Raw genomic sequence first — 26,306 nt, forward strand, 5'->3', positions numbered from 1 at the left:
CTCTGCTATTATGATAAGAATTTTTTATTTGATCATTTATGAAATTAAAATAAATTAATTCCGCACTTTGCACATGCGCAACGCACTTGGCAACAGACACAGATATTGACGCTTTTAACCGAGAGCAACAAAGCAGCCAGAGTATTTGCACAGAATGGCGTCGACAAAGAGGAAGTGTCAAGAAGAAATCATCCAGACACTGAGAAAAAATAGCAGAAATGGAACAGGACCGCCATGTAGATGTATGTACTGCTCCCATTTCAAAATGGTAGAATTTGAAATCTGCTAACTTACTCGGGCAATATCAAACCATCGATCCTTTTACACTTTTTTCTGATAATTTTATATTTGTTTTGTTTTAGGGATCGACACTATATGCTTACAATTTGCACAGTAAGGAGCTGTAAAATGCACTTCTCCTTGGCTTTTAGTTTTTATGAAGTGCCTTTATATTAGATATAGGTTTGCTCATATTAGCCATGTCATTGGCACTCACATGAGTGCCTGCAGATCAATTGTTCCCACTAACTTTAAGTTTATCTCCAAAATTTTCAAATACACACACTGTCACATGTTCTTTCTTTCACCAGTTACCAGTTGCAAACATGAATACCTGAATAGAGTGCATGATTTCCATGACATGAAAATTCATGATTACCGCTCAAGCACCTGTTGTTATGATTTTTGAGGCCCCGAAAAGAAAAAAAAACAGTTAAAAATATGGATGCCCCTAAAACATTGTCGCTCATGGAATTGGCTAGAATACTTAATAGTTTCTACACAAGCTCCTTCCTTAGTAATGGTTTCAAAGTTTTCTCACTGCCATTTTTATCTGCCTCTCTAAAATAACACGACTTGAAACAAATGCTATTGTAAGTGAATGTTATTCATAGTTTGATTGATATCACATATTCTACAAAGTTATATGACACAATATTTTCAAAATATTTGTTGAGGTTCCCTAACATGGACAGATGCATTATGGTTCAACTATACATATCTATATCTGTATATATGTTGGCGTTGTATCTATATTTTGAATTGTCACCTGCACAAAACAACATGACTCACGTATCATTGATCAAGGTGGAAGGATGATTTATTCACGCAATGCACAGGCACGCGAACATGTACGGGAGCATCCATTATGCATGAATCGCAAGTATCTGAAACGTACAATAATCGCATCACAGCGTTAGAAATTGGCACTAGTTCTATAGTCCTTGTCAAGCTGCCCAATAATTAAGGTATCATAAGGACTAGTAGAAATGTGCCATTTTTAAGGGTTTTACTATATGTTATCATTATAAGGATTAGTGGAATAAAAAAGTTAGTTTCTACCTCTGAATCATAGCATTCTTCTACTACACTACAGTTGAAAATCATTTTCTTTATTGATTGTTAAAGTTGTACCACTTAGTTCTTCCTAAAATTATCTTCATGTGGCTAATATTCTTATGTGTTTTTAATTTTTACATGGTACCGGGTAATGGGGAGTCATAAATTATGAAAATATCCAGGGGAGTCTTAATATTGAACAATGTAAAATTATATTATTCTCACATAATCTTATTAAAGTTCTAAAGATAATCATTGTTGGATAATTGAACAAATTCTATCTATATCCAAACATTTCTTGTGTGCATCTTAAAATAATGTTATTGTCTTTACTAACATCCTGACTGCAATGATTTTTTAGATGTGTTACTAATTTTCAGTTGACGATGTGGAAATTGTTTCCCTCCTGGAAATGTTCTCAGAAATCTGTGCCAACAAAGGCACCCCAGACAAAATGGACAGAAACAAATTTCGTGATGAGCTGCAAACCTGCTTCAAGATCACAGATGACTTTCTGATGGATAGAGGTTTGATTTATTAACTACTGACTTTACTAGGTGACTATTTGGGGCTATTGTACCCCACACAATTGCCAACAATGTCGATGTCGGAAATTTTCCTCACTCTCGCTTCTCAAACCAAAAGGAAGTAACTCTATTCTGAAGAAGTCATAATCCTTACTGGTCAAAACACGGCAGGTTTTAAATTTGACTGTAAAAACTGAGTTTTCTGATACTTAATCTATGTTTTATTCATTCATATTATTAACTATATTCATATTAACTATTGAAACTATCAAGTGCCGCAGGGTATTTCTAAGATGTTTAGGTTTGCCTTTTGGAATTATCTGTGGCAAGAACTTTGGATCAAAAAGAATTCAATTCCTCCCTCGATTACACACATGCCAGATTCGTAATTGTGGAGTGGTCAACTTTGAGAAACACCATGTTGGGATGTTTTCGTAATCATCACCCTATTCTGATTTTCACACTGACACACTGTCTGCTATGAGCAGTTAGAATTAAAATTGGTGGCACCCATGTTTATAAGAAAGTAATATACCTAAGCACTACTACTTATTTATTTGGTGTCTTTTACTGCTTCAAATAAATCATTAGAAACACTGTCACAGGATATTGTAATTTGAAAACTTTGTTTAGATTTCTGTCAAGACACCAGTAACTTATTTTAACTGTGTCATATAACTGTGCCACTAGCACCCACATACAGTGAATACAGAATGAACCACATTTTCATTTTATACCAGAATCCAGTTTTGGACTAATGACTTACAGGTCACAGACTGATAGTTGAATTTTAAGTAAATTGGTTAATGTTAATATATTCTTTGTTTATGTTGAATTGTTCTTCTTTCCGTATTGTGTCATGTGGTGAAGGTTAATTACTATAAACATTGTTTGTCCTGTCAGTTTTCCGAGCATTTGACCGAGACAATGACAGCGTCCTGAAGCAAGAGGAATGGGTCTTGGGTCTTCATGTCTTCCTCAGGGGAGATTTAGAAGACAAGATTAAGTGTAAGTCTAAACTTGAGTGAGTATTTGTATGCTCAGTGCTCTTTAATATACAATACCGTATCAAAGTGTGTAGATATGTTGCAGATTCACAAAAATCTTAATTCAAACCAGAATTTCATTGTTGAGTTTAGAAAGCATATGGAGTCTTTGATCTAATTATACACCAGTCGGTTTTAATCTTTAAAAAAGAAATCACAGAAATTGGTACATGATTACAGTATGGATGTTATTGTGCCAAGTGTCTCTTGTTCGGTTCGCCCTGATTGTTTCCTGGTGGATCAGCACCTCACCCATCTTGTTTCACCAGAGTGGTAATCGTTTGAGACCTGCATCACTTTGAGCTTTCCCTGCACATTAAGGTGACATGCTGTGATGTAACCTAAATAGTGTTCAAAATGGTGTTAGGCCAAATTCACTCACTCTGGTGCTGTGTGTTAAACATGAATTTAGGAAGATAAGAAACTATTGACATTTGAATGCAATTTCAAATGCAGTGATTTTGCAAGACAAATGGATGTTGGACATTTTCAGAATTTTGTCAACTTTTAATAGGACCTTCTTCAATTTCATTACCAAATTATCAAACAGCTCTAGGACATTTTGACAATCAGTCAGTGTCCTAGAAAATGAAGCGATCAAATCTCTCCTCAATGTAAGATATGTTGTTGTTTTCAGATTGTTTTCTGGTGTATGACCTCAATGGAGATGGGCACATCTCTAGAGAAGAAATGTTTCACTTACTGAAGAACAGTCTCTTTAAGGTATGTCCTTGTCATTGAAATTTCTGAGATATCAGTTAGAGCCTGGGTGTCTGTCCACAAAGCGTTCTTACAGCTTGTCATAACTCACATGCTTTGACATTGTACCACAATAGCTCAGTCTCATTAACATCGGATCTTAGTTCTCGCTATTGCATTATGGGTCACGTCAGAGCGACCTTTCATCTCACCAATCAAAGCGTCGCTTACCAGATCGCGAAATTAACAGTTGGAATGTGTTTTCTAATCATGCAACTTTGAAAACGTTAACATGGGGTATTCTGAACTACAGTTACGGCCTGTACGACTGATTCCGTCAAAATTATTGTCTATCTCTCGCTTCCGAGGGATAAAAATTTGAATGAAGGATTCTTTGCACAGTACGTGGGAAGCACTGCCATACAATCTCAACCATATATTAGACATTCTGGAATGTTCGTTTGTTCATTTTTCTAAAATTTAATCGAGAACTGTGTCAACATATTTTTCAAGCATAGTCTGAAATGGAAGTCACCCGGTTGAAACGAGTGCCGAGTGCTCGAGAAAGCTGCTTTCCAATTGGCTGATGTTGACTTCTTGTTAGTCATTTCAGTGGTCGGTAATTTGCTATGCAGAGAAGTAGTGGGATGATTTACTGAATATTGATCATGTTGATATACTATCATATCATACTCATTGGCCGGTGCATGGATACCAAAAATATGTTACACTATTATTGGTACATAACCATGTATTGTGGCTGTGCGTGTTATATTTCAGTGTGTCAGCATTTCTCAGTGTTCATTTGTTTGTTAAAAATATGTATGCTTACAAACATGAATGTTCATGTCTTTCTGTAGCATGATCTGGATCCTCATTTTTGTGATATAGTCCCAACTAGGGCTGTTACGATTGACTTGCGTATTCGGTGAATCAACCGTATCCATTCATGAATTGAATTCTTTATTCGTGGTCACTAGAATCGAATATTTATGAATATGCAGTCATTTGCATTTACATACCCTGACCCTTAAAATATCCACAAGAGCATATTATATGCATAGATTTCTTCAAAGACAGCAAGCACTCTTTTATATTTAATTTGACAGTATTGTAGTCACTGGTCATTGTCACATTTGAGCAGATACTAGTACCTGGAGAAGTGCAGTATATAAATGTATAATAAATTAATAATTAACAACCATGTCAAATAATTTATTTTGTTATTGTTTCAATGAATATCATAAATAACACATCAACAGCTGACTTGTTATTGCATTTGTGAATAAATTTTTGTATTCGTTACCCAATATTCATGATGCAAATGGTATTCGCCCCATAGTGTATTGGTTGCAGCCCTAGTACCAACCCTAGGGTAGAGTTGTGTTCCTTAGATGTGCCAGGATCTTCTGATCAAAAGTGAATCCTAGGTTTGACCTAGATGCTCCATGGTTTGTAAGCACCATACTCCTGAGTTTTGCCACAATGATAAATGTCCACTACCTCTCTCCAATACTAAGCTGATACAGTGATTGAAGTAATATTCAAAACAATTATAAAACAAATTTGGGTCACTGGACAAGAACTTTGTGACTTCACCAAAATTAAAGATAGCGGGGGTGGTTCATCGTCATTACACCAATAGGCTGTGTTATGTTCATTGTTTTAGTGGATTGTTTGTCTTTGTAACTGCTCTGTTAATGAGTGAGTTGTGCTCAACGCCGCTTTGAACAGTATTCCAGTTATATCATGCCGTGTCTGCTTAATGTGGGAGGAAAGCCCCAAGTGGTGCAGGTCTCAGACGTTTACCACTTGAAACTCACAAGCATGGGTTTTGTGCTGACAAACCTAGAAACATAATCAGGGGGAACTGGGATTCGAACCCACAATCATAGGTTTCTGGCATGACCCAAGGGACGCGACACGTGAAGATTCGGGGTAGAAAAGGTCTTCAGCAACCCATGCTTGCTGTAAAAGGCGACTATGCTCATTGTAAGAGGCGACAAACTGGATTGTCTGGTCCAGACTCGATTATTTACAGACCACTGTCATACAGCTGGAATATTGCTGAGTGCGGCATAAAACAAAAAAAACAACCAAACCAACCCAAGGGACGCAACTCTGCACAGCAAATTGCGTTGCCTCAGACGACTGGGCCATCTGTGCCCCCTTGATGTTGATAACATTGGAGTAAGCCTTAGTTTGGGGTTTAGGATTATTGTGTAAAGTGCATCGTGTTTGCAGTCCACGCATATGACATTTTATGTAGGGCGGTAATGTACTAACACATCACGGTCTTGTGTACTCAGTGCCTCCATCACCTGTGAATACATATGTCCACTTGGAGGTGTCATCGCTATTTTAATTAATGCATAAATTCACTGTCTGGTTCCAGGCTATCCTCTATTATCCAGTGTATTATTTCTCCTTTCTATTATGATACAGTGTTTTAAATTAAGGGGGGACCTGGGGTCTTTGAGGTTTGCTCCTATGATATTTTATCTAGGAAACCTCTAACATTGGGCTATGACTAGGACCCTTTGCTGAACAATGCGATATATACCCTGGACCCATTTGCGACCATAACCTCGAGCTGACACAATAATAATAGCCTTCCAATCAAAGTACCGGGATGCTAAGTTAGAAATAAGAACGAGGGAGGTGGTGGTGTCACTGCTGAAACAAAGCTGTGGTGGCTTATGGGTCCAGGTTATTTATCATAACAGAATGGATATATATGCACATGATAATCGAGGATGGGTTCAGACAAGAGGGGATGTTTTTCACTTGAAGTGGGAGGTGTCATTGCTACCGGCTCAACATGCTACTTCCAAGTCAGGCAGTGGCAGTGTTTGCAAAAGGTACATGCTTCCATGACTAATGCACAGCATCGTTTCATAAGCTGCGAAAATGGACACATCACCACTTTATCTGCTGGCAGCCATCAGTATTCACTGGTGATGGGAGGCACAAACTGTATGCAAGACTATGAAGTATTGATAAGGGAAATACTGGTAGAAGGCTTGAATGTCACCATTGTTATACAGTCAAACACAATAAAACAAAGTTCTCTACATTATATTCTTCTGATTTGTGCGGTTAATCATCCCTTTATGTACAACTTCAGATGATTTATTAAATTAACCTCCTTTATTTTCCAGCAATCATCAGAAGAAGATCCAGATGAGGGTGTGAAGGAGCTGGTGGAAATAGTGCTCAAGAAACTAGTATGTGTATTTGTGAAGTATACCCTAAAGTCAAAACTGTACACCTGGTTACAGTAAAAGATGGTTAGTCCTGGGTCATTTCCAGTTTCCATCAAAGTAGTCTTGTACCTCACTGGCACTGTTTGAAGTTAGTCATCATAACCATTGTCAAAATCTAATGTTTACAGTTACAAATTTAGGGGATCCTCAAGGACCCCAGGAGCCCCCTTAATTTTTACACTGACTGTTATCATTGGACTGTCTTCCTATAATACATGATTCAACCTTTTTGAAACATATTAATCAATTTAATATATTATGCTCTTTATCAAGAGATTCAAGACTGCATTAATTTTATCAAAACTAAATTAACTATGGTAGGTTCTCCTGTAAATGCAGCCTACAGTGTTGTCTGTTTGTGACAGGACCTGGACCATGATGGTCGGTGTACCCTCCAAGACTATCGTGGAGCTGTCAATGGAGACCCGCTGCTCCTGGAGTCACTTGGGCCCTGTCTGCCCAGCCAGGCTGTGAGTATATAACCAGTCTTCATTGTAGGTGCTGAAAGGTAGGGAACAGTAAAGTCTTAAAATGAGAGGTTCTCTTTTAAAAAGATATCGAGGAAGCAACGACAACCACTGTGTTTAACAGTCAGTCTGAGATGAGGCCAAGCCATGGTGACGGCAGAGCTGTGATCGACTGCATCTTGTTATTCGGCTTGTTAATCTTCTAAATCATGAATTGATTGTGGCAATTAAATTCCGAGAATATTTTCTTGGCACTAGGTTACTCAGTAACACCCACAAGTCTGAAAACACATCATGTTTGTGTCCTAAATAAACAATAAAATACATATTTGAATACATCCTCTTCAGGCCTGCAATGACTTTCTGGCATTGATGCATGGTAACCTTGGACAGCGAAGCGGAATGGGCAGACATCACAAGCAGGAGGAAGAGCACAAGACGAGCAAGAACAAAGAACAAAAAGGGAAAGGTCAAAAAAAACTTTAGTGAACTTTCATGAAATTTGGAAATGCTGTTTTGTCCCCCAATACCTGGGTGAATTATTAATGCTCATCTGACAATTTAAATGTAATTAAGTTTGTTTTAGGTGATACATTGTTATGGAATTACTAGAAATCTTAACAAATATTGAAGGTAATCTGGTTTTTATGGTAAAGATGTTTGAGAGATATTTATTTAACAGTTTTTCTAGTCTGTCCGCTTCCTGCACAGAATAAATCATTTCCAAGTGTTTTGCAAATGGGATACTTAAATTGTTCAAAAGGATTCACAACAAAATGATCATGCATTCTTAAAAAAAAAATGTTTTTTGGCTACTCTTTTGCATTTGTAGTGTAAGTATAGTTTCATTTGAGCATTTGAACATGTCAAGTCATATTTCACTTATCCAAATCATTTCTGAGTTCTATATATTTATGTTGATCTTTTCCAGCTGCCAAATGTTGTGTCTTCTCTTGAATGGAATCAAACTATAGATTGGGGATGTTTTTAGTTCATGAGTATTACATGATAAGGAACCTTAAGTTTCAATTGTTTTAACTTATTTGTTTTCTTATAAGAGTACCAAATGTTTCCCATGGACTTTCCTACAAAACAGTATTTGTTTGTTAAGCAACTGTTGTACATACTTGTATGATATAACCTACTTCTAGTGTAGTGTTAAAAATGACTGTTTATACAAAGTTTGAAATAAATGATTATACACTTATTCTTGAGTGATGGTTCACATGTTTCACAACATTCCAAACAAGGCACCCTGCAAGTAATCAAGTCTTGTCCAGGCCAACGGGGCACAATGACAAACAGTCAACCAACTGACCCATTGTCAGCATCTCAGCTTCATTAGTCCCATGTACACAACACACTTAACGATGATGCTCAAGATCATGTGAAAAAGACAACAACAGCATAAGCTTCTAATTGATTTTATTCAAGAAGCCTTGTGGGGACAACAAAAAATGTCAGATCATATTGCGGTGTAAAAGGCAGTTACTACAAAAGCGAGATTCAGGTGAAATACAATGCAGGGAAGCCCTCAATACATAAGCCCATTTAGAGTTACCTCCCTTATAACACAATTCCAAATAACACTGAAGGATGATAATGCTGATGCAATTACTGTGCTAATATTTACACTGATTTGATGATGTGGTTGTACAAAGCTATGCAAACAACTAATACACTCACTTGACGTGATTAAGTCGTATATGCCTCTGACAGATTCGGTGAACTTTAAGAGAAGATTTTTCAACAAAATATTTTTGAAAAAAAAGTATTCAAATAGCTCAGTTCGAGTATATTTGCAACACTTCCAATTATTTAGAATTATTTCAGCTCCACATATTCAATCACCTATATTTTAATGAGCAATGTGGCTTCCAAAGAGATAATACCAGTAAAAGTATCAAGTCAACCTTTCACAGATGCCTGTAATGTTCAGGTGAGATAAATAATCAAGAAATTGATGCTTTCAACATAATGTTTTGAACAAATCATTCTCTTGCCATTTCTGTTTCAGTGGCTATAAAATATGGGACTGTGGCAATAAACACAGACAAATATATGGATAAACCACATACTTGCATCAACAGCAAACCAACATAAATAAAACTGCAATCAACATATACATCTGTTTCTACAATCTATTTCACTGTACATTCAAAGCAAGACTGCTGGCCAAAGCTTGTGAATCTCACAAACAATACTATTTAAGTATACAATGTTAATAAAGCCAGAAACTGATATAAACACAATGACAACCTGTGTCCCATAACTTATGTATAAAAGGCGAAAATGTACAATAAAACAATATGAAATAATAAAAGCAATTCACTTCAGCATGTACATATTGCACAAGTCAGCAGAGGAAGCATCTCCCTCTGTACAACAATAAGTCAAAATATTAACAAACGTGTCAGTAAGGCTCAAAATCTAAGACTAACTATCAGTAAATCTACTTAATCATTAACTGATTTTAATTATTGTTTGCATAATTTGACAGCAATAATTTTAACCAGAGACCATATATCGGTATATGGTCTCTGTTTTAACGTAAACAACATCCTATTCAGTCCAATCTGATGTCAGGTAATATCTAGATTTTCTGTCACGAATATATGGTGAAAATACACAGAATTCCTCTACAACACAAAATTGCAGTGAAAATTGGTTCAGTTGGAAGGTGGGCTGTTGTTAAGTTGATGATGTAAGGCAAACCAATGATGGCATGAAAATGAGTGGAAGCCAGTTCTCTTTGGTCTTGTCCTTTTGAAATTCAGTAGACTGAAGACTTACATTTGTGGTCTCAATATTTACACATAATTTCCAATGTGAAACAAGGAAAGTTTAAACAATATAAAATCCCAGATTCAGGTGGTAATTGGACACAAGTGAATCATGGTTCACATGGATACTTTGTACGCTTGGACATAACCATGTTCAAAAGACATTACTTCTGAGATCTGCTGATTCATAGTTTTGTCAATCTGAATGATCACAGCTTCACAGTATAATTGCAACCCTATTTCTTAATATACTACTGCATGTACTCGAAATGTAAAAACTTTATGGTGATTCTTCACCAAACTGAACTTCATTTGTTTGGACAATGTGACATCAGGTGATATTGCATATGTTCTCCCTGTGCATATAATGACAATAATCATGACTAGATTGAAACACACATCCATGTTCTCACACATCTGTGCAATGTTTTAATTCACAATAGACATGGACCTCTCTTTAAGCTACTTGAAAACTTCAAAATAAGTTGCCAGTTAATAATACATACTTCTTAAAATTGATATTGAGCATGCTGATTGTGAATTCATCAACAATATACACAGAAGTAATGATTTTATGCCAAATGTTATCAATATGAAGCAAATCGTGATTCGATACTTGCAAACTAGTTCATAAACCTAAGCCCAACTACAAACGCATACACTGTGGCAGTAGCATGAATCAAGTGGCACATCCAAAAAGGTCCACCACACATAAGTACCAGATACATGGTGTACAATTATCAATTAACTGGTAGAGGAAATTCACAACACTTGGCTCACAACACGAAATGGTTTATACAGCAAGGCATTATGATGAGTACTGACAGGGAGTGAAATGTACACTACTCTATTTCATGTCAATCATTCACAAGAACAACGTTAATTCACAAGCACTTGGTGTAGTGATATTCTATATGTATGCAAAATGAAATCAAAATATGAAACAAATGTACTTTAGACTACGAACATTTCAACTTGCAACTTACGTTAAGAACTACTGAATTACTGGTAAGTGAATTTCACAATAAAAATGAAGATTTGGTTTCAAGTGATGTACACGATGATTGATGTACCATCTCTTTAGGCTTCATGAAATATATAAGAAATGAAAGAGTGTGAGAAATTAAGATTTATATTTATCAAGTTAAACTTAATAGTTCAGTAATACTGTCACAAACTAATGTCTGATCAGCTAATTATGTGAAATAATTTCACACTGTGTCAGCAGATATAACATGTCTAGTCATAATCATATGGTTACTAAAATTAATAATGCTGTTTTGGTGTAATATGAAAGAAAGTGTAAAAGAAATTATTCTACTATGATGTTGACACCCAATCACTATAATCACAGGATATGAATCATTTCCAAGTTTAATGGTGTAAACAGACGATAACAATCTACACTGGATTCACAGGACTTCTACCATGAACATTCTAATAACACGATTAGAATAAAAGAATTATTAATGTTGGATTTGTGTGACTAATTTCCAGTGGTGTTGGGATGCAAACAAGGTATATATTTTTAATTAAAATGTGCATGTTGAAGTGTTTAAGGTGTTGTTCAAATTCAAAATGTCTTCCAAATACATTTGTGTCTGTGGTATTTCTGGACCCCAAAAGGAATTGTTTACATTTTTTATGAAGGAACAGAATCTTTTACAACAATAGTTTTTATTTGTTCATGCATTGTTAATAAGGGTATTTTTATGGTACAATGTACTACACATGACTATTTCAGTGTAGTAAATGAATAGCATTGAATGTTAGTACAAAATAATTATGTATATCAAATGAGTAAATATTTTCTAAAATGAGACATTTTAGGTTCCTGTAAAATATTAAGTTTGTAACATGGTGTACATGATAAAAACATTGTACACAGATTAGAATTGGTTAGGACAATTCACACTCTAAATATTTTCTACATTTGTGAAAATATTCAATACATTTGATAATTAATATACAATATACATATTCATTTCGAAGAATTTAGACCCTGTACAACCAAAAACAAAGATTCACAATTGTCAGCAATATCTGCCATTGAGAATAACAATTTGTCTCATGAATCCCGAAGGAGAAAATGCCAAATGCATAAATCACCTGAATTGAATCTTGGTCTTTTGGCATATGCTTGGTCAATAAATTCAGAGATATTCAAATCTTGAATTCATAATAAAGCAGTTGACAGCATAAAGTTCAATGATGTGAAAACTATTTTGGACATAACAATATTTAACTAAACATATTCCCACTTACACCATATTAGAGACTCTAAGCACCCCACTCTTCATTAGCTCTCTCCAATACATATGTAGTGTGATAAGAGTGGTCTCCTTTGCCTTCCTCACTCACCAAGCTCCTCACAGAGAAAGCTCATTCGCAGAGCTCTATATTAGCAACAGCTTCCTACTGTGCTATCCACTTTGCAACGATGCCAGGAGTTGAGAGGGGGAAATTGGGTGCCATTCCACAGACACACACCAAAAAAATACACATCACTACATTTTGAGTTTGAGGTAAAATTTTACATATTTTCTTATAATGGCCACATCAAAACTGGTGGCAGCAACGATAGAGAAATGATTGTGACAAGGAAGGAGGAGCTTACCTCACAAACATTCTGTAAGACAAACATCCCTCAATCTCAGTTGACTTTAAGTCACCAGAATATCCTTTGATGCCAAGAGCAGCAAGGATTATAAGCGTTAACACTGGATCTCACAGTGACCAATAACTGACCCTACATATGCTGTCCTCTGCATATCTCTTCAAGATGGGAGCTACACTGAGGAATAGCCTGTTGTTATCTGACAACGAAGGCAGGTTTACAACCATTTGAAGAATCTTATCCACAAGACTACTTTCAACACACATCTCCATAACAAGGCATAAGTCTGTGAGTATTTGTACTTAGCAATTGAACAATGTTGGCATTGCAATATTATGCCACCCTGACACCCTCGTTAACCGTTTCCTGACTGCTTGAGTCGGAGCTGTGCTTGCTGACGCTCAGACTCACTGGACGTTTGGACTTGATCAGCGACTTTCTGTGATGTTTCTTGGTGTTCTTCATGTCCACTGAGAAGTCCTGAGGTATTTCTTCCAGACTTCTATCTATGCACGGCTTGTTGCCACTCTCAAGAGCGTAATCACGCAGAGTTCTCGACACGGGGATGGGACCTGTTGAGGGCGTACTTGCCAAATCTATTTGTTCTCGAAGAACTTTTGAAGCAGGAATTGGCCCAGTGGAGGGTGTGTTAGCGCTGCTTGTTTGAATTGGACTTCGTTCAAATGTGCCTGCATCGATTCGCGGTAGTCCATCAAGTATTTTGTGAAGGTCTTGATGGTTGCCGTCGACCACACGGTGTCCAGCAGGAACCAGCTTTATCTGGTTTGGACCAGTTCTTATAACAGCACTATAAGAAGGTGGGGAGGCTGACTGAGATCTTGACTGTGACCGAGATATATCCTCAATGCTGAATCTCTCAGCATCATGCTCACTGCCATACCCTGAGCTCTTCTCATATCCGTTTCGAGAATTTGAAGTGCCATTTAAAGAACTGTTCTCACCAGTTTGACTTCCTAAAGGAGTGTCATTGTCTCTGTTTAATGGGGGCTGACCAATGTTGAAAATATTTCTCAGATTGAGCGGGTTCATTGGTGGGGGGATGTCAATCTGGTGAGGCTGAAGTTCATTGTCATCACAATTCTGATGGTCAACAGTATTAAAGTCATTACGCTTCAGCAGATACTGGCTTAGGTTGCCAAGAATTGGCCGTGCTGTGTCCCGTGTGCTTGAACTGGTGAAGGAGGTGGGACTGTGGTCAGATTGAGAGTGTGCACTGTGATAGTGTCTCTCCGGCTCAGTCTCGCTACTGCGCACATCCTCCGACGTACACGTTGATGGGGATATTTGAACAGGGGGCTCATCCGGAGATGGTGACAAGTCTATGGTGTTTTTATCAATCTGGCGAATTAGCTCATCAAGATTTCTCAATCTCACAATTTTCGATCGAGGGGGAGAGATGGGGTAACCAGTTCCCTTCCACAACAGAGGCTGGTGCTGATAGTCTGTTGACAGTGGCAGATCTAACCGCCCGAGTCTTCTTGGGGGTGGGGGTGAGGGGTGAAGGCAGGGCATCCCAAAGCTGGGATGTGGGGGCTGGGGTAACACAAAGTCAAAACTTGACGATTCAGGCAACTGATCTAGAGCATCAAGACTCTGCTCAAAATCATCCTCTCCGAGAATTTCACGGATTTCCTCGGCTTCTAAATCATCATCTTCATCATACATATAAGGCCCCACACTCTCTTGATCTCCATTTGAGTCACTGCTTCTGCGGTTATCTTCACCAGTCAGTCTCATCATGGAGTTCTTCAGGATTCCCTTCTCAGGGCGTGCACTGTTCGGGTCGGATATAATTATGGGAGGGGGAGGCAACTCTCCGATGTCACTCTCATCTTCACTTGACATGCGCTTCTTCTTCTTCCCAAACAGAGCGTCAGGCCTGGAAACACAAACCATAGTTGAAAAAATATCTGACATACTTAGTGATATGTTCCACAAATGAATCTTAGCTATTGACAGCTTGAACTACTGGTCACAGAGCAGTAAGTGTAATCTTTTCTTGTTATCTTTTAAATAGTCAAAAACAGTGTTAATTCTACTTTGATTTTAGGGAATCTATGAACAAATGCCCTCATTTCAAAACCGTGGAAATACAACTTTCCAAATGATTTAATGTACTCTCTCTAAAACAACATGTACAATCATTGACTGCTGCTGTAACAATATTCCAGCCATATCACTTCAGGGGACAGAGCTTAATACATCGTCCCAAATAGGGGAACAGAACTTGGTCTTGACATGATAAGCAAACACTTTGGTATTAACCACTAGGCTAATGGATTGATCTTGTGTTATGCAACAGAGGGCAAATCCTGTAAGCACTGTCCAACCTTTGTGACTACCTTTACAATCTGATCTCAGATACTTCATATGCACGGAACCACATGCTATAAATGTGCTCGAACACAAGTCATATGAACTACAACTACATCACCACCTCAACTACAAAGTAGGTCAAGATCATTGGACATCAGTTTCAGCAGCAGATTATTCGTTGGTTGGTTTGGTTGTTTGTTGTTTAACGTCGAAAATCAACAATATTCCAGCTATATAATGGCAGTCTGTAAATAATCGATTCTGGACCAGACAATCCAGTGATTGATGTCATGAGCATCAATCCACGCAGTTGGGATACGATGACATGCATCAACAAAGTCAGGGAGACTGACCACCCGATCCCGTTAGTTGCCTCTTACAACAAGCATGGTCGCCTAGCAGATTATTCAAGCTTGTTAGCAGCAGAGGGTTAAAATTGCATGATCAGAAGCAATAGTTGTGCTGTGTCTTGTATTATGTGGATATGATCATAGAAAGCACATATTCTTGTCAACTGTATGTGTGCTTGATTGTTGGTAACATCAAGTACTGTCTTTAAATATCAGCAAGTATGACATCGCCAGGGAATCGAACCACCTACCTTCCGCTCTCTGGGCAGATGCTCTATTTTTACATGTAGATACTCTGCCATCTATACGAACAATGATTCTATTATCACACACACACAGGGTCTCAACGTTATTGTTTCATGCCACATTCAGCAATATTCCAGCAATACGACGATGGCCTGTAAATCATCAAGTCTGCACAAGACAAACCAGTGATTGATATCACAATCCACACCATCAAGTTATGTTGAAACAAGTCACCGAGCCTGACCACCCAGTCCATTGAGTCGCCTCATTCAACAAGCATAGGCTGCTGTGGACCAATTCTTACAGGGCTGATTGTTAGATGTAGATGTGTTAGATCTATGGGTAAGTATTATGATAGCTAGCTGTAGATGTGTTAGATCTATAAGTAAGCATTATGTCTCGTACAGGTGGCACCACTAGTTACCTGTACGAGGGAAGCACACCACCCAAGCCGATATATTTGGCGTTCACAAACCCAGCCTTCTTCTTATCCATGCCGCCATCTTTGCTACCCAGCAACCCCTTGGTCACTGCTGACTGCAGCTTGCTTGGTGTGCGGCGTCTGAAGGTACAAAAACAACTGTTATGTTCCAGAGATTCATCTTCACCTTTTCACATTGTTTCAAGAGTTCTTAAGAAAATTGGGCCATGAAGAGTTTCATATCACCATATGTGTCTAAACCTGTAGCAGAAGGTGAACACCATAGCTGAAGCAGAAGGTGTTTGTAGCAGAAGGTGAACACCATGTCTGTAGCAGAAGGTGAAAACATCTATCAGTAGCAGGTGAACCATATGCCTGTAGGAGAAGGTGACAACCTACCTGTAGGAGAAGATGACAACCTACCTGTAGGAGAAGGTGACAACCTACCTGTAGGAGAAGGTGACAACCTACCTGTAGCAGAAGGCAACAACTTACCTGTAGCAGAAGAGAGTGAGACTGAGGACCAGGACCAGACCGCCCACCACAGATGCCAGGATGATGATCAGCCACATCGTGCTCAAACCATCCATCTCTGTCAACACAAAACACTCCAACTGTGAATCCATAGATACTGGCATTAAACAGTGAATGCATCATGTTTCTATTACTAACTTGTGAAAGTCTTGGATATTCGAGCGGTGTTTTTCTGTTTTTCTCATGTGTGTATATCCTTAGGTGTGAACCAAAAATGTTGCCTCCATTATCAAAATGAATGATTATGCTGTTGGATTTTCCGTTGAAGCCATACCTTATATCGCTGTGTATAAGGCGTTTTTTCGTACATGGATTTAGGGGCTTTCAAGGGGGCTTGTCTTATACACAGGGTTGAAGAGTTTTGGTGTTTTTTTCTCCAGCACAAAGACATTACCGTGAGCACGTAACACCAGAAATACCATGTCAATAAATCTGTACTTAAGTATGCAAACTAATCATGCAATTACACTGTCTCGTTATTAAAAGTGTTCATTGTATACCTATTTTATTAATTTTATTCAAAATTTCATTCAATATTGTTTACATTCATTTCAGCAAAATCGTATGTGAAGCGATCAGAAGATCGCACAACTCACCGTTATTTACTGCAACCACGGTCGGTTCCCGCTATTAACGCCATGAAATGAACTTATACAACAGGTTGCTTTTATAGACAGCGATATACGGTTATAAGGATGAATTTATTCCTCAGTAAGTGGGAGCTTTCCTTTCCTTACTTTTGCAGATAACTGCAAGCAACTGGCAAGCACCAAGCAACTTACGCCCGGACAACTTACCTTTGAGTACTGGAGCAGCAGACGGGTCTGCTGGAGTGGTGGCGAGTCGGTTCTCTGCCGGGTTCAGGGGGATAACTTGGATTCCTTTTGTAGTGGCTGATGATATCAGACTGCTTGTTGTTGCTGGCATCATGGTTGTCATGGACATATTAAGTTTAATCAAGCAGTCATATCCACCCCATCCATTGTCACAGAAGCAGGTGTCATCCCTTGTGCAGACCTGGGACAAAACATTCAAATCATGACATAATATATTCACAGTATTATAATAGTATGTTCACATTCACACTCCATGGAAGAAAAGTCTCTTCACACTCTCAAACTTTCCTTATGGGGTCGAAAAATGCACGGCTTCGAAAAAAATATGAAATGGAATTTTTTGTCTGGCTTTGGTTTTACATCACTTTGAACAGTATTTCAGTTATATCAGGATGTATCATCTTGAGGAGGAGGAAAACCAAAAGTGACTCAGGTAGTAGAAATTTATACCACATTGGTGAAACCAGACAGAATGGCTATGGTGCCGACAGATCAAATACCATAATCTCGAACAATATGGGTTTTTCGAACCCACAATCAGTTGATCTTGTTTGTTGTTTACAGACACACTCAGCGATATTTCACTTATATGACCACAGTCTGTAAATAATCAAGTCTGGACTAGACAATCAAGTGACTGACATCATGAGCATCAATTCACACAAGTCAGCAAGCCTTACCACCCAACCCCGTTAGTCACCTTTTACGGCAAGCAGTCGCCTCTCACGGCAAGCATGGGTTACTGAAGACCTATTCTAAACTGGATCTTCATGGATAAAGTTGATCTTGTCACAACCTTAGAACTGCCATGTCCCCTTACCTCAAAAGAGTTAGAGATAAGTACATAAACCATTTTATTCACTTGTGACATTTCTGACACTTTCATTATCATGTTTTCCTTTCATGGACGCCCTAGCATCCTATTTGGGAAAGACAAGTTCCACTGACCCCATGTCCAGAGCAGATGACAGCGCGAGATGTTCCGGGGCATCCAAGAGGAGGGAGATGCTTGATGCGCTGACACTGTGCGTTGTGGCACACCTTGCCCTCCCCACACTTGGTGCCGTCCTGCACGAGGCCCATGTGAGGCATGTCCATCATGGTCGGCCCATGGACAATCCTGGGGAGGAAACAAGTACAAAATCAGCAGACGTCAGTATTACATGTTGGCCAAGACTTGACTAAAGAAGGGCAAGGTATGAAAGGATCAGCAGAATTTTAGAAGTGAAAAAGCAATTTATATATGGTTCTGAAAGTTGTCAGATGTGTTCATACCAGACTTGGACTTGGTTTCAGTGCTTGCTTGTTCTGGACTTGAAACAACATTAACTGTTTAGTTAGGGATAAAATGTGTCAAAAATGGTGATGCTAGAGGACACATTTTTTAAACATCTGAACAACTCCATCTGATTTTCTCCTGGACTTATGTAGATAAAGAATACGGTACAAAAGTCATTTTGTGTTACGGATTTTAGATCATACTAAAATTTTCTGCTGGTTTGCAAAATCAGCCTATTCCCATTGTTTTAGCCATACTGTGATGTACTTGATCATGTCAGAATTTCAAAACTTGAAAGTATAAAAATGACACAAGGGCCCTTACCATTCCTTATCTATTTCATTGTTTAGTGAGTGAATGTTGTGTTAAGTCACTGTCAGCATTATTCCTTCTTTTTACAACCATACAACTATGGTATGCCAGCATGTACAATGAGCCATGCCGCAGGGCATGATGGTTGCAAACGGCTGAACAGATACTTTTATGCTGTTTGACGTCATTTACCAGTACAAACTCAGCGTATCAACTTAAAATTTTAATTATGTTCAATGGCAACCACTGGCCTTTACATGCTTGTTCTGACCTTGTGAATGTATCAGTGTATTTTTACTTACTTGCACTCGTATTCAATGCCTTTAGAGTTGACTGTTGTTTTGGAGAATCCCTTGTCTGACCCAAACAACGGTTCTTTGTTGCCACCATCACAGTGAAGGAGACCACAGAGGATGTCCCTGTAATCAGGGGAGATAACTCATATAAAGGGAAGTAGTGATCATGAAGGAGTGAAGGGGTTTATTCAGCACAGTAGCTGTGATACAGGTCATGGTGACCTAGGACCCATTCCTAGCGGCACTCTTAGCATTAAGACTATCGTAAGTCAATATGCAAGTCTGAGAGTTACGATAGTTTTAAGGCTAAGGTTGCTGTTTGAAATGAGGCCCTGTTAAGTATTTAAGACCAGACCATCAGTCAAAACAGTGGTCGACAACGTGTGCAACAACAATTAATGCCATCAAGGCAACAGTAACATAAATAGGAAAGTCACAGCTATCAGTTCAAACTCAGCAGCCATTGTGACGACCCAATCTTGATTACAGTCATCTTCTAATGACAAAGATAGGAAACTTTGGGCCTATTCTTTCACAGTTTTTTGAGTGTTATTTTGCATGACAATTTCAAACCATTCATACATTTCCATTAAACATGTTAAAACATAGCCTCATACAGAAATCCTGAGAGTGATGCACATTTTACTGGCTTACTTGATAATCTACTCACCTGATCAAATTTTGTAAATTTTAATGCTCTGAAAAGATTAATATTTCTATATTACATTTTATTTACAAATTATTATTTTTCAGTTATCTTCACATTCACAGACTGGAGGAACTATTTCTTACTCAGATGAGCACTTTGCATAGTTGCCAGTGGTATCATCCTTGCCACAATGGCCGTTGAAGTTTCCTGTCGGGTTGAATCTCTCAAAACACTGGTCATCACCTCCTTTGGCGTCTGCAGGGGAAAACATAATGTCCTTCACACCACCCTCCAAATATTAAGATACAAGTTTCATATTTTATATGCAGAGCTTGTTACATTACTTCACAGATTATCTTGTAAAATCCAAATAACCATGCTACGATGGTTTTGTATCTCAACTGTTTGATCTCCACTCTGATGTTTGGGGAATTTTCATCTGTCATGTCTTCATTTCTAAAATCATTTTTGTAAGGAATTATATATGTCATCAAGTGATGACAGAATACCTTCTGAGATGTTGCCAAAATAAATCAGACCGTCATAGCTTATTTAAAACAGTAGAATGGAAGCAGTCCATGTTTTCAATATGATTTTAACATAATAAAATGGAGACTGCTCCCATCTAGCCTAAACAGCAACAGTTTTTTTTTTGTTTGTTGTTTAAAGTCACTGAGCCTGACCACACCACACCTAACCAGCAAGCCTTATGACAAGCATTGTATAGGTGGCTGAATACCAATTCTAACGCAGACCTTCATGGGGTTCCACAGCTAGAAGATATTCCAATATATGTACAGTAAAGCACGGTTATAACAAACTCAAAGGGACTACTAATTTTAGTTCGTTATAAACGTAGTTCGTTATAAGCATATATACAGCATAACTACAGCAACTAGTCGGGACCAAAAAGTAAGTTCGTTATATCCGTAAGTTCGTTATAAGCGTGTTCGTTATAACTGTAGTTTACTGTATGTATTAATGTCTACCTGGTCCCCAGATGGTCTGACACTGCTGCTGGAGGGAGGGGCAGATGCCGGCCACACAGTAGCCCGTCCCATTCATGCAGGGGTGGCCATCTTGAACGTAGTTGTTGGAGGGGCACTGCAAAGGCATCATTGTTTAATTAAACCACATTGTACATAGCCATAGACTATAAAAACACTTGTACAGAAACACAACTCTGCATCACTGACTGTATAACATCACTTGTACAGAAAGTTTACACATTTTAAATATGTCAACAATCTGATTGGTTTTACCATTTACAAGAGTGACACAGGCTGAAGTTAGCAACTCTATAACAGATATACATGAGTCTGGACAAACCAAACCAGTGGTTGAAAGCATGAGCAACAATTCATGACACATAATCAGCCAGATCACACATAGTAACCACTGACTCAATAGTCGGCTCTAATGACCAGCAGGGCCATTGGGGAACTAATCCCCAGGCAGCCACTCAGTCAATGACATGTGAGCAGTAAAGATTTCCCAACCTCTCCTCTTTCTCCATCACAGAACTCTGGCACATCACATTCCGTCTGCCTGTCCCGACACATGTGCGTCCTGGGTAACACCTGAAAACAAGAACAGATGTGGATACTTCAACACATAACTGATGTTGGTCAGTCAGTCCTTGGCTTGAGACTACTTGACCATCTCCTCCATGTGCACAGCTTCTTATACAGCAGAAAAACAACAGCAGGCATGGTGGTTAACAATTAGACCTGGTTACAAAGGCAGACATTACTTTGATTACAAATTTCATACGTGATTTTTGTCATATCCCCCCCCCCCCCCCCCCCCCCCCAGTTACTACAGCAGGGACCGGAGACCACACTTACTGTGCAGTTACTACAGCAGGGACCAGACCGACACTGGGCCCAGTAGCGCAGCAGACACGTGTCTGGGTCGCAGCAAGGGTCCTTCTTCAAACAATCCTGGAACATCAATACAACATGGTTCTGAGCAACAATCAGACAATCTTTAGAACAGTCAACATAGTCTGTTTCCTTGAGACAAGTGTCCAGCTAGTGTGGGGATAAGATTTCAGTACTATTCCCATTTGCATCAACATGCTGATGGTATTAACTGTTTATGCTCAATATGTTTTTTTTATGAAAAAATAAGTTCTATATAATTTTTACCAAATTTGGACAAGTGTGGCATTATTTGGTGGTGATTAAATCTGACAAAACATCTGTTCTGGATGGTATCCATAACAAATCCATGTGTGGTGTGATACATGTGAGATTGGTACACACCTCCTCCGACCCACAGTCACACTCCTCCCCCCTCTCTACGATACTGTTGCCACAAGTCTGAGGGAAGTTCACCTGCAAAACACAACAAATCTTTCTGTAAAACAAGACATTTTTCTTTAAATAATGTTAAGTAAATCTTACATAATATTATCAATATTCATATACTCCCAAATGATCAACAGATAAAACATACCGGTGGTTTCCCATCTAAACAGGAAGTTATCTCCATACTGAGGCTAATGTCAAGGTCAGACTTGCTACAGTTGGAAAACATTCTGGAGTGATGTCCGCCAGCAGCGCTGCAGAGAGAAAGTAACTGAATTATTTATTCATCTATAATATGTTGGTGACACTTGAAATAAATTTGCAAACATAAAATATGAAACATAAAATGTAAAAGGCTCACAAAATCACAATCTTGCCATAATTATGTTCTTAAACATGCCTCTCGCATGAGGAGCCTTCATTAACTTCTGCAAAGGGAGCATTAATTTAGACAATATGTGGTTTACAAGGAGACAGCAAAGATATAATAAGGAATAATTAGATATTTATGAAATATTTTTTATTGAAAGATAAACAAATTCAGTGTTCAAAAACTCACAGAACTTGGGTAGACATGATGCATCCGAACTCATCATTGCACTCGCAGCCACCTGGAAGATGAGGAACATTAGCATTACAGATGGAGAATGTCATCCCACTTGCCCAAGTCCACATCTAAACAAGCTGTTATCACAAACATGCATCAGCAGCTAATCACAAAAGTGTTAAAACAATACTATTATCATAATTTTCCACTTCGTTCATGCCAGTATTGCAGGGAAGACTAGGTCTTTTCTATGTTTAACCTTATTTGGTATTAATCCTGAATATAATCTGTTTCCTCTGAGTTTTCATCATTAAATCAGTTTAAGTCTTTGAAAGGCATTTAGAAATGATAAATATAAGGAAGAGAATTTATGGATGTCAAGAGATCATTCACCTGATGAAGGAGTAAGCACATACTCTGAAACGTTGTGTTCCTCTTAATAAAGTGCATAAAGTCTCTTCCTTATTAAATCAGTTTGTTTCTCAGATGTGAGATGGCTGGCAGATTTCAATCCTGGCATTATGTACAAATTAATACCACAGTCATTCAATCATTATCAACTACATGACACATACCATAGTTCCTCTAATATGCATGTGGGAAATCAATAACTCTAGACAGTTTACTGACGTCCTATATAAACAGAGGCCCTGCACTTATTACCGGTATTTCAACTGGGAGAAGTTACTTAAATCCAAAGTAAACAGTGCCTAACAGAGAACTAGCACCCAGTACTTATTTTAAGAACACTGATTCAAGGTCAGTGCTTATAGGATGCCCACAGATTTATTACAGGATATATGGTATTCAAGGCACAACAAGACATACAGCTATAATTGTATGCAAGGCACAATATTTACATTCAACACATAATACACAAATCAGCTGGCATTATCCCCCATGTCAACTCCAGCAAAAACACTGCACACATATTGCATAAATCAAATCATGCATTTCAAAGAGAAGAGAAAAAATCTTCACAGCACAGTGGACAGCAAACATATTAATACTGTGAAACCAAATAAAAAAGAAAGAAAAAGAAAATGCTTTTTCTCTCACAGAAATGAGCACAAAACAGTTGTATAATATGTCATAGTCTGGCAGTCAAAGTCCCTTGTGCTTCCAAACAAAAACAGAATACGTTTGCCTACAAGTCCTCACAACACCACATAGTACATGGTGAAAAAACCCAAAATGAACAGTCTGAAATACAATATTGGTGCACATCAAACAACCATGGACCAGACAATGTGTTCACAACGTGTAGTGCATCATACATGTCACAGGTAGGGTACCTTCGTGGTATATTTCTCTCCACTTGGCTACGATACGCAAGGATAAAATAGAATGGTTAATACATTGAAAATGTCATATAGTCAGACAATAACTCAGCTTAATTTTTTTTAAAGAACTAATGATTCCCAAGAGGCTCCCTCAGGACATATTCTGCCCTGGAAACCCCATAGGGTGACAAGCATGGGGTACTGGGGACATTCTACCCAAGATAAATGACATTCACAATCAATACAGACTTACAACTGCGGTAATTTTACCATCATCACATTACACTCCGGTCGTTGAAAGGGAGAGGTCATGTGACATGTCCTTGAAGCCAGAATATTATTATCTAAGTACATTGGTAAATACGTCACAGTCATGCATTTAATAATCAGAATGCATTTAGTAAGTTGTCAATAAACATGCAACATATTGCATCATTATAAGTAAGTTGAGATCAGCTGCACAAAACATATCTCTTCATGCAGTGTTCTAGGGGCCACATTCACAAAACAGTATTAGGGCTATTACCACCACCAGAGCTGTGATGTCTGTTGCTCTATGATGGTCTTGTGCACATGGGCATCATATGACTCAAACGCTTCTATTCTACTAAAAGTATTTTTTCGATTAATCAATCTGATAACTGTGTTCATTGAGACCTGATCAGATTTGACTCATAAAAGTTACTGCTTTTCTGTCTAATAATAAAGCAGTGGTGTTATACTGTTGTGCACATTTACTGCATCCTGTTGTTTCTGAGCACCATGGCACCAGGGTGCATTTGTGTTTTGGAATCAAGGTGGTAACAAAATGAAGCCAAATCAAGTTTAAAGGCTGATATCTGATTGGCTCAAGAACCCATGCATCCTTTATTTAGATCAAAGTCGAGTTTGCTCAGGGTTCACTTGATGCAACCTTCTATGGATGTGTTCTCAGATCTTCATGCAAACAGGTATTGCAACGGAGTAAGAGATCTGATTTTAATGAGATTGCATAAACATAAGTGAGTCAAGATTAATGCCACTTTTTGCAACATTCCAGACTTGTCATGACATCAAGAATCTGTGTCACACATTTTACCCACGTGGGGATTAGTTTGTTCGCTGAATTAGGCAACCTTTTTTTTATTTCTTGGTTTATTGAGTTCAAACTCATTTCAAAAGTGAGGTAGGCCAATTTAAAAACAAACAAAAAAAAACAACAAAAAAAACCTCTTAGATTTCTTTTACTTAAATTTTGTCCTAAAAAGTTAGGTAGGTATGAAAAAAAATAGGCTTTGATGGAACCCAGCAAGATATATCAGAGTGACTTCCCTTTGGTTTCCACTCGCATTGCAAACGAAATCTTCTTTTTTAAAAAAGATTTTTTTTGCATTTTTTAAAGTAAAGATTGGTGGTAATAAAAAAAGGAGTGATTTGTATTTTTATTTTTTTTCAACATTTGGACTTTGAAAGAGTGGCGCATCCGTAAACCAATACTAAAACAAATGTTGCCTTACATGGCAGTCAGCAATATTTCACTCAGCCAGATCATAGTGCCCCCAAAATAATGGAGGCAAACCAGTGGGATATACGATAACTAAGTCACCAGGCCTGACCACCCAGTCCAATTTATGACAAGCAGAGCTTGATTACTGGGGAACATTATTGTATCCTGGAATCCCAACGGGGTTTTAAGTGTGAACCAACAGGCAACACCAATGTCTCAACATGGTCAAGAACAGCTATCCAAGTTATCATCATGCTTTGTATCTTGTCAGAGAAGGGTTTTCTCAGGGGTAAAAGATCGTAATTAGGGTACCACATTTTTAATATCACTGGGTATAGGGGGCTAAATGAACATCAGTTCATGTACTTGACTTACCATCTTCATCATGCTCAATGCCCAGGTTGTGTCCGATCATGTGTGCCAGGATGGTGGCTGCTTGCTGGGGCTCAAATGGTTTAGGATTCTGCAAAATAACATGGCAATGGAATTCACTGATCTCAGAAAGAAAGATGTCCAAGAAATGTATCCATCATAAGTAATTTACAAACGAAACATTAACAAATGTTAATCAAGCATAACTGAATCAAACCTTGGAATTCACATCCATGCCAATCAGCATATGAGAGACATATAGTAACACTTTACATTGGCCTCGAAGATGCCTTCTGTGGCCCA

The 26,306-nt window shown here is 38.2% G+C and overlaps 2 protein-coding genes across 4 annotated transcripts in view; one reads left to right on the top strand and one right to left on the bottom strand.

Moving 5' to 3' along the window:
- The first annotated feature begins 86 nt into the window (after window positions 1-86).
- On the top strand, window positions 87-8,078 carry LOC139464609 (calaxin-like). The gene is made up of 7 exons (XM_071246137.1): window positions 87-242; window positions 1,719-1,865; window positions 2,769-2,873; window positions 3,549-3,634; window positions 6,772-6,837; window positions 7,242-7,346; window positions 7,692-8,078. The coding sequence occupies exons 1-7, from the start codon at window positions 155-157 to the stop codon at window positions 7,827-7,829; spliced, it is 735 nt and encodes a 244-aa protein (XP_071102238.1). The 5' UTR covers window positions 87-154; the 3' UTR covers window positions 7,830-8,078.
- A 707-nt stretch (window positions 8,079-8,785) lies between these two features.
- Window positions 8,786-26,306, bottom strand: part of LOC139465057 (disintegrin and metalloproteinase domain-containing protein 28-like) — a 105,060-nt gene continuing 87,539 nt past the window's right edge. The window contains exons 13-27 of one of the 3 annotated variants that reach the window (XM_071246756.1): window positions 26,007-26,094; window positions 24,158-24,184; window positions 22,875-22,926; window positions 22,464-22,569; window positions 22,271-22,342; window positions 21,851-21,946; window positions 21,503-21,583; window positions 20,993-21,107; window positions 20,147-20,258; window positions 19,361-19,477; window positions 18,416-18,587; window positions 17,429-17,648; window positions 16,593-16,689; window positions 16,152-16,238; window positions 8,786-14,643 (exon numbers count right to left, since the gene is read on the bottom strand). In XM_071246756.1, the coding sequence (XP_071102857.1) occupies window positions 13,077-14,643; window positions 16,152-16,238; window positions 16,593-16,689; window positions 17,429-17,648; window positions 18,416-18,587; window positions 19,361-19,477; window positions 20,147-20,258; window positions 20,993-21,107; window positions 21,503-21,583; window positions 21,851-21,946; window positions 22,271-22,342; window positions 22,464-22,569; window positions 22,875-22,926; window positions 24,158-24,184; window positions 26,007-26,094 (3,009 nt within the window). In that variant the 3' untranslated portion in view covers window positions 8,786-13,076. Of the gene's footprint in view, window positions 14,644-16,100; window positions 16,239-16,592; window positions 16,690-17,428; window positions 17,649-18,415; window positions 18,588-19,360; window positions 19,478-20,146; window positions 20,259-20,992; window positions 21,108-21,502; window positions 21,584-21,850; window positions 21,947-22,270; window positions 22,343-22,463; window positions 22,570-22,874; window positions 22,927-24,157; window positions 24,185-26,006; window positions 26,095-26,306 lie in introns of all 3 variants that reach the window. The other 2 variants (XM_071246754.1, XM_071246755.1) reach the window with 2 other exon arrangements.

Source organism: Haliotis cracherodii, unplaced genomic scaffold (assembly GCF_022045235.1).
Source record: "Haliotis cracherodii isolate W230 unplaced genomic scaffold, xgHalCrac1.p SCAF_17, whole genome shotgun sequence".
In the NCBI taxonomy this organism is placed as follows: Eukaryota; Metazoa; Mollusca; class Gastropoda; order Lepetellida; family Haliotidae; genus Haliotis; species Haliotis cracherodii.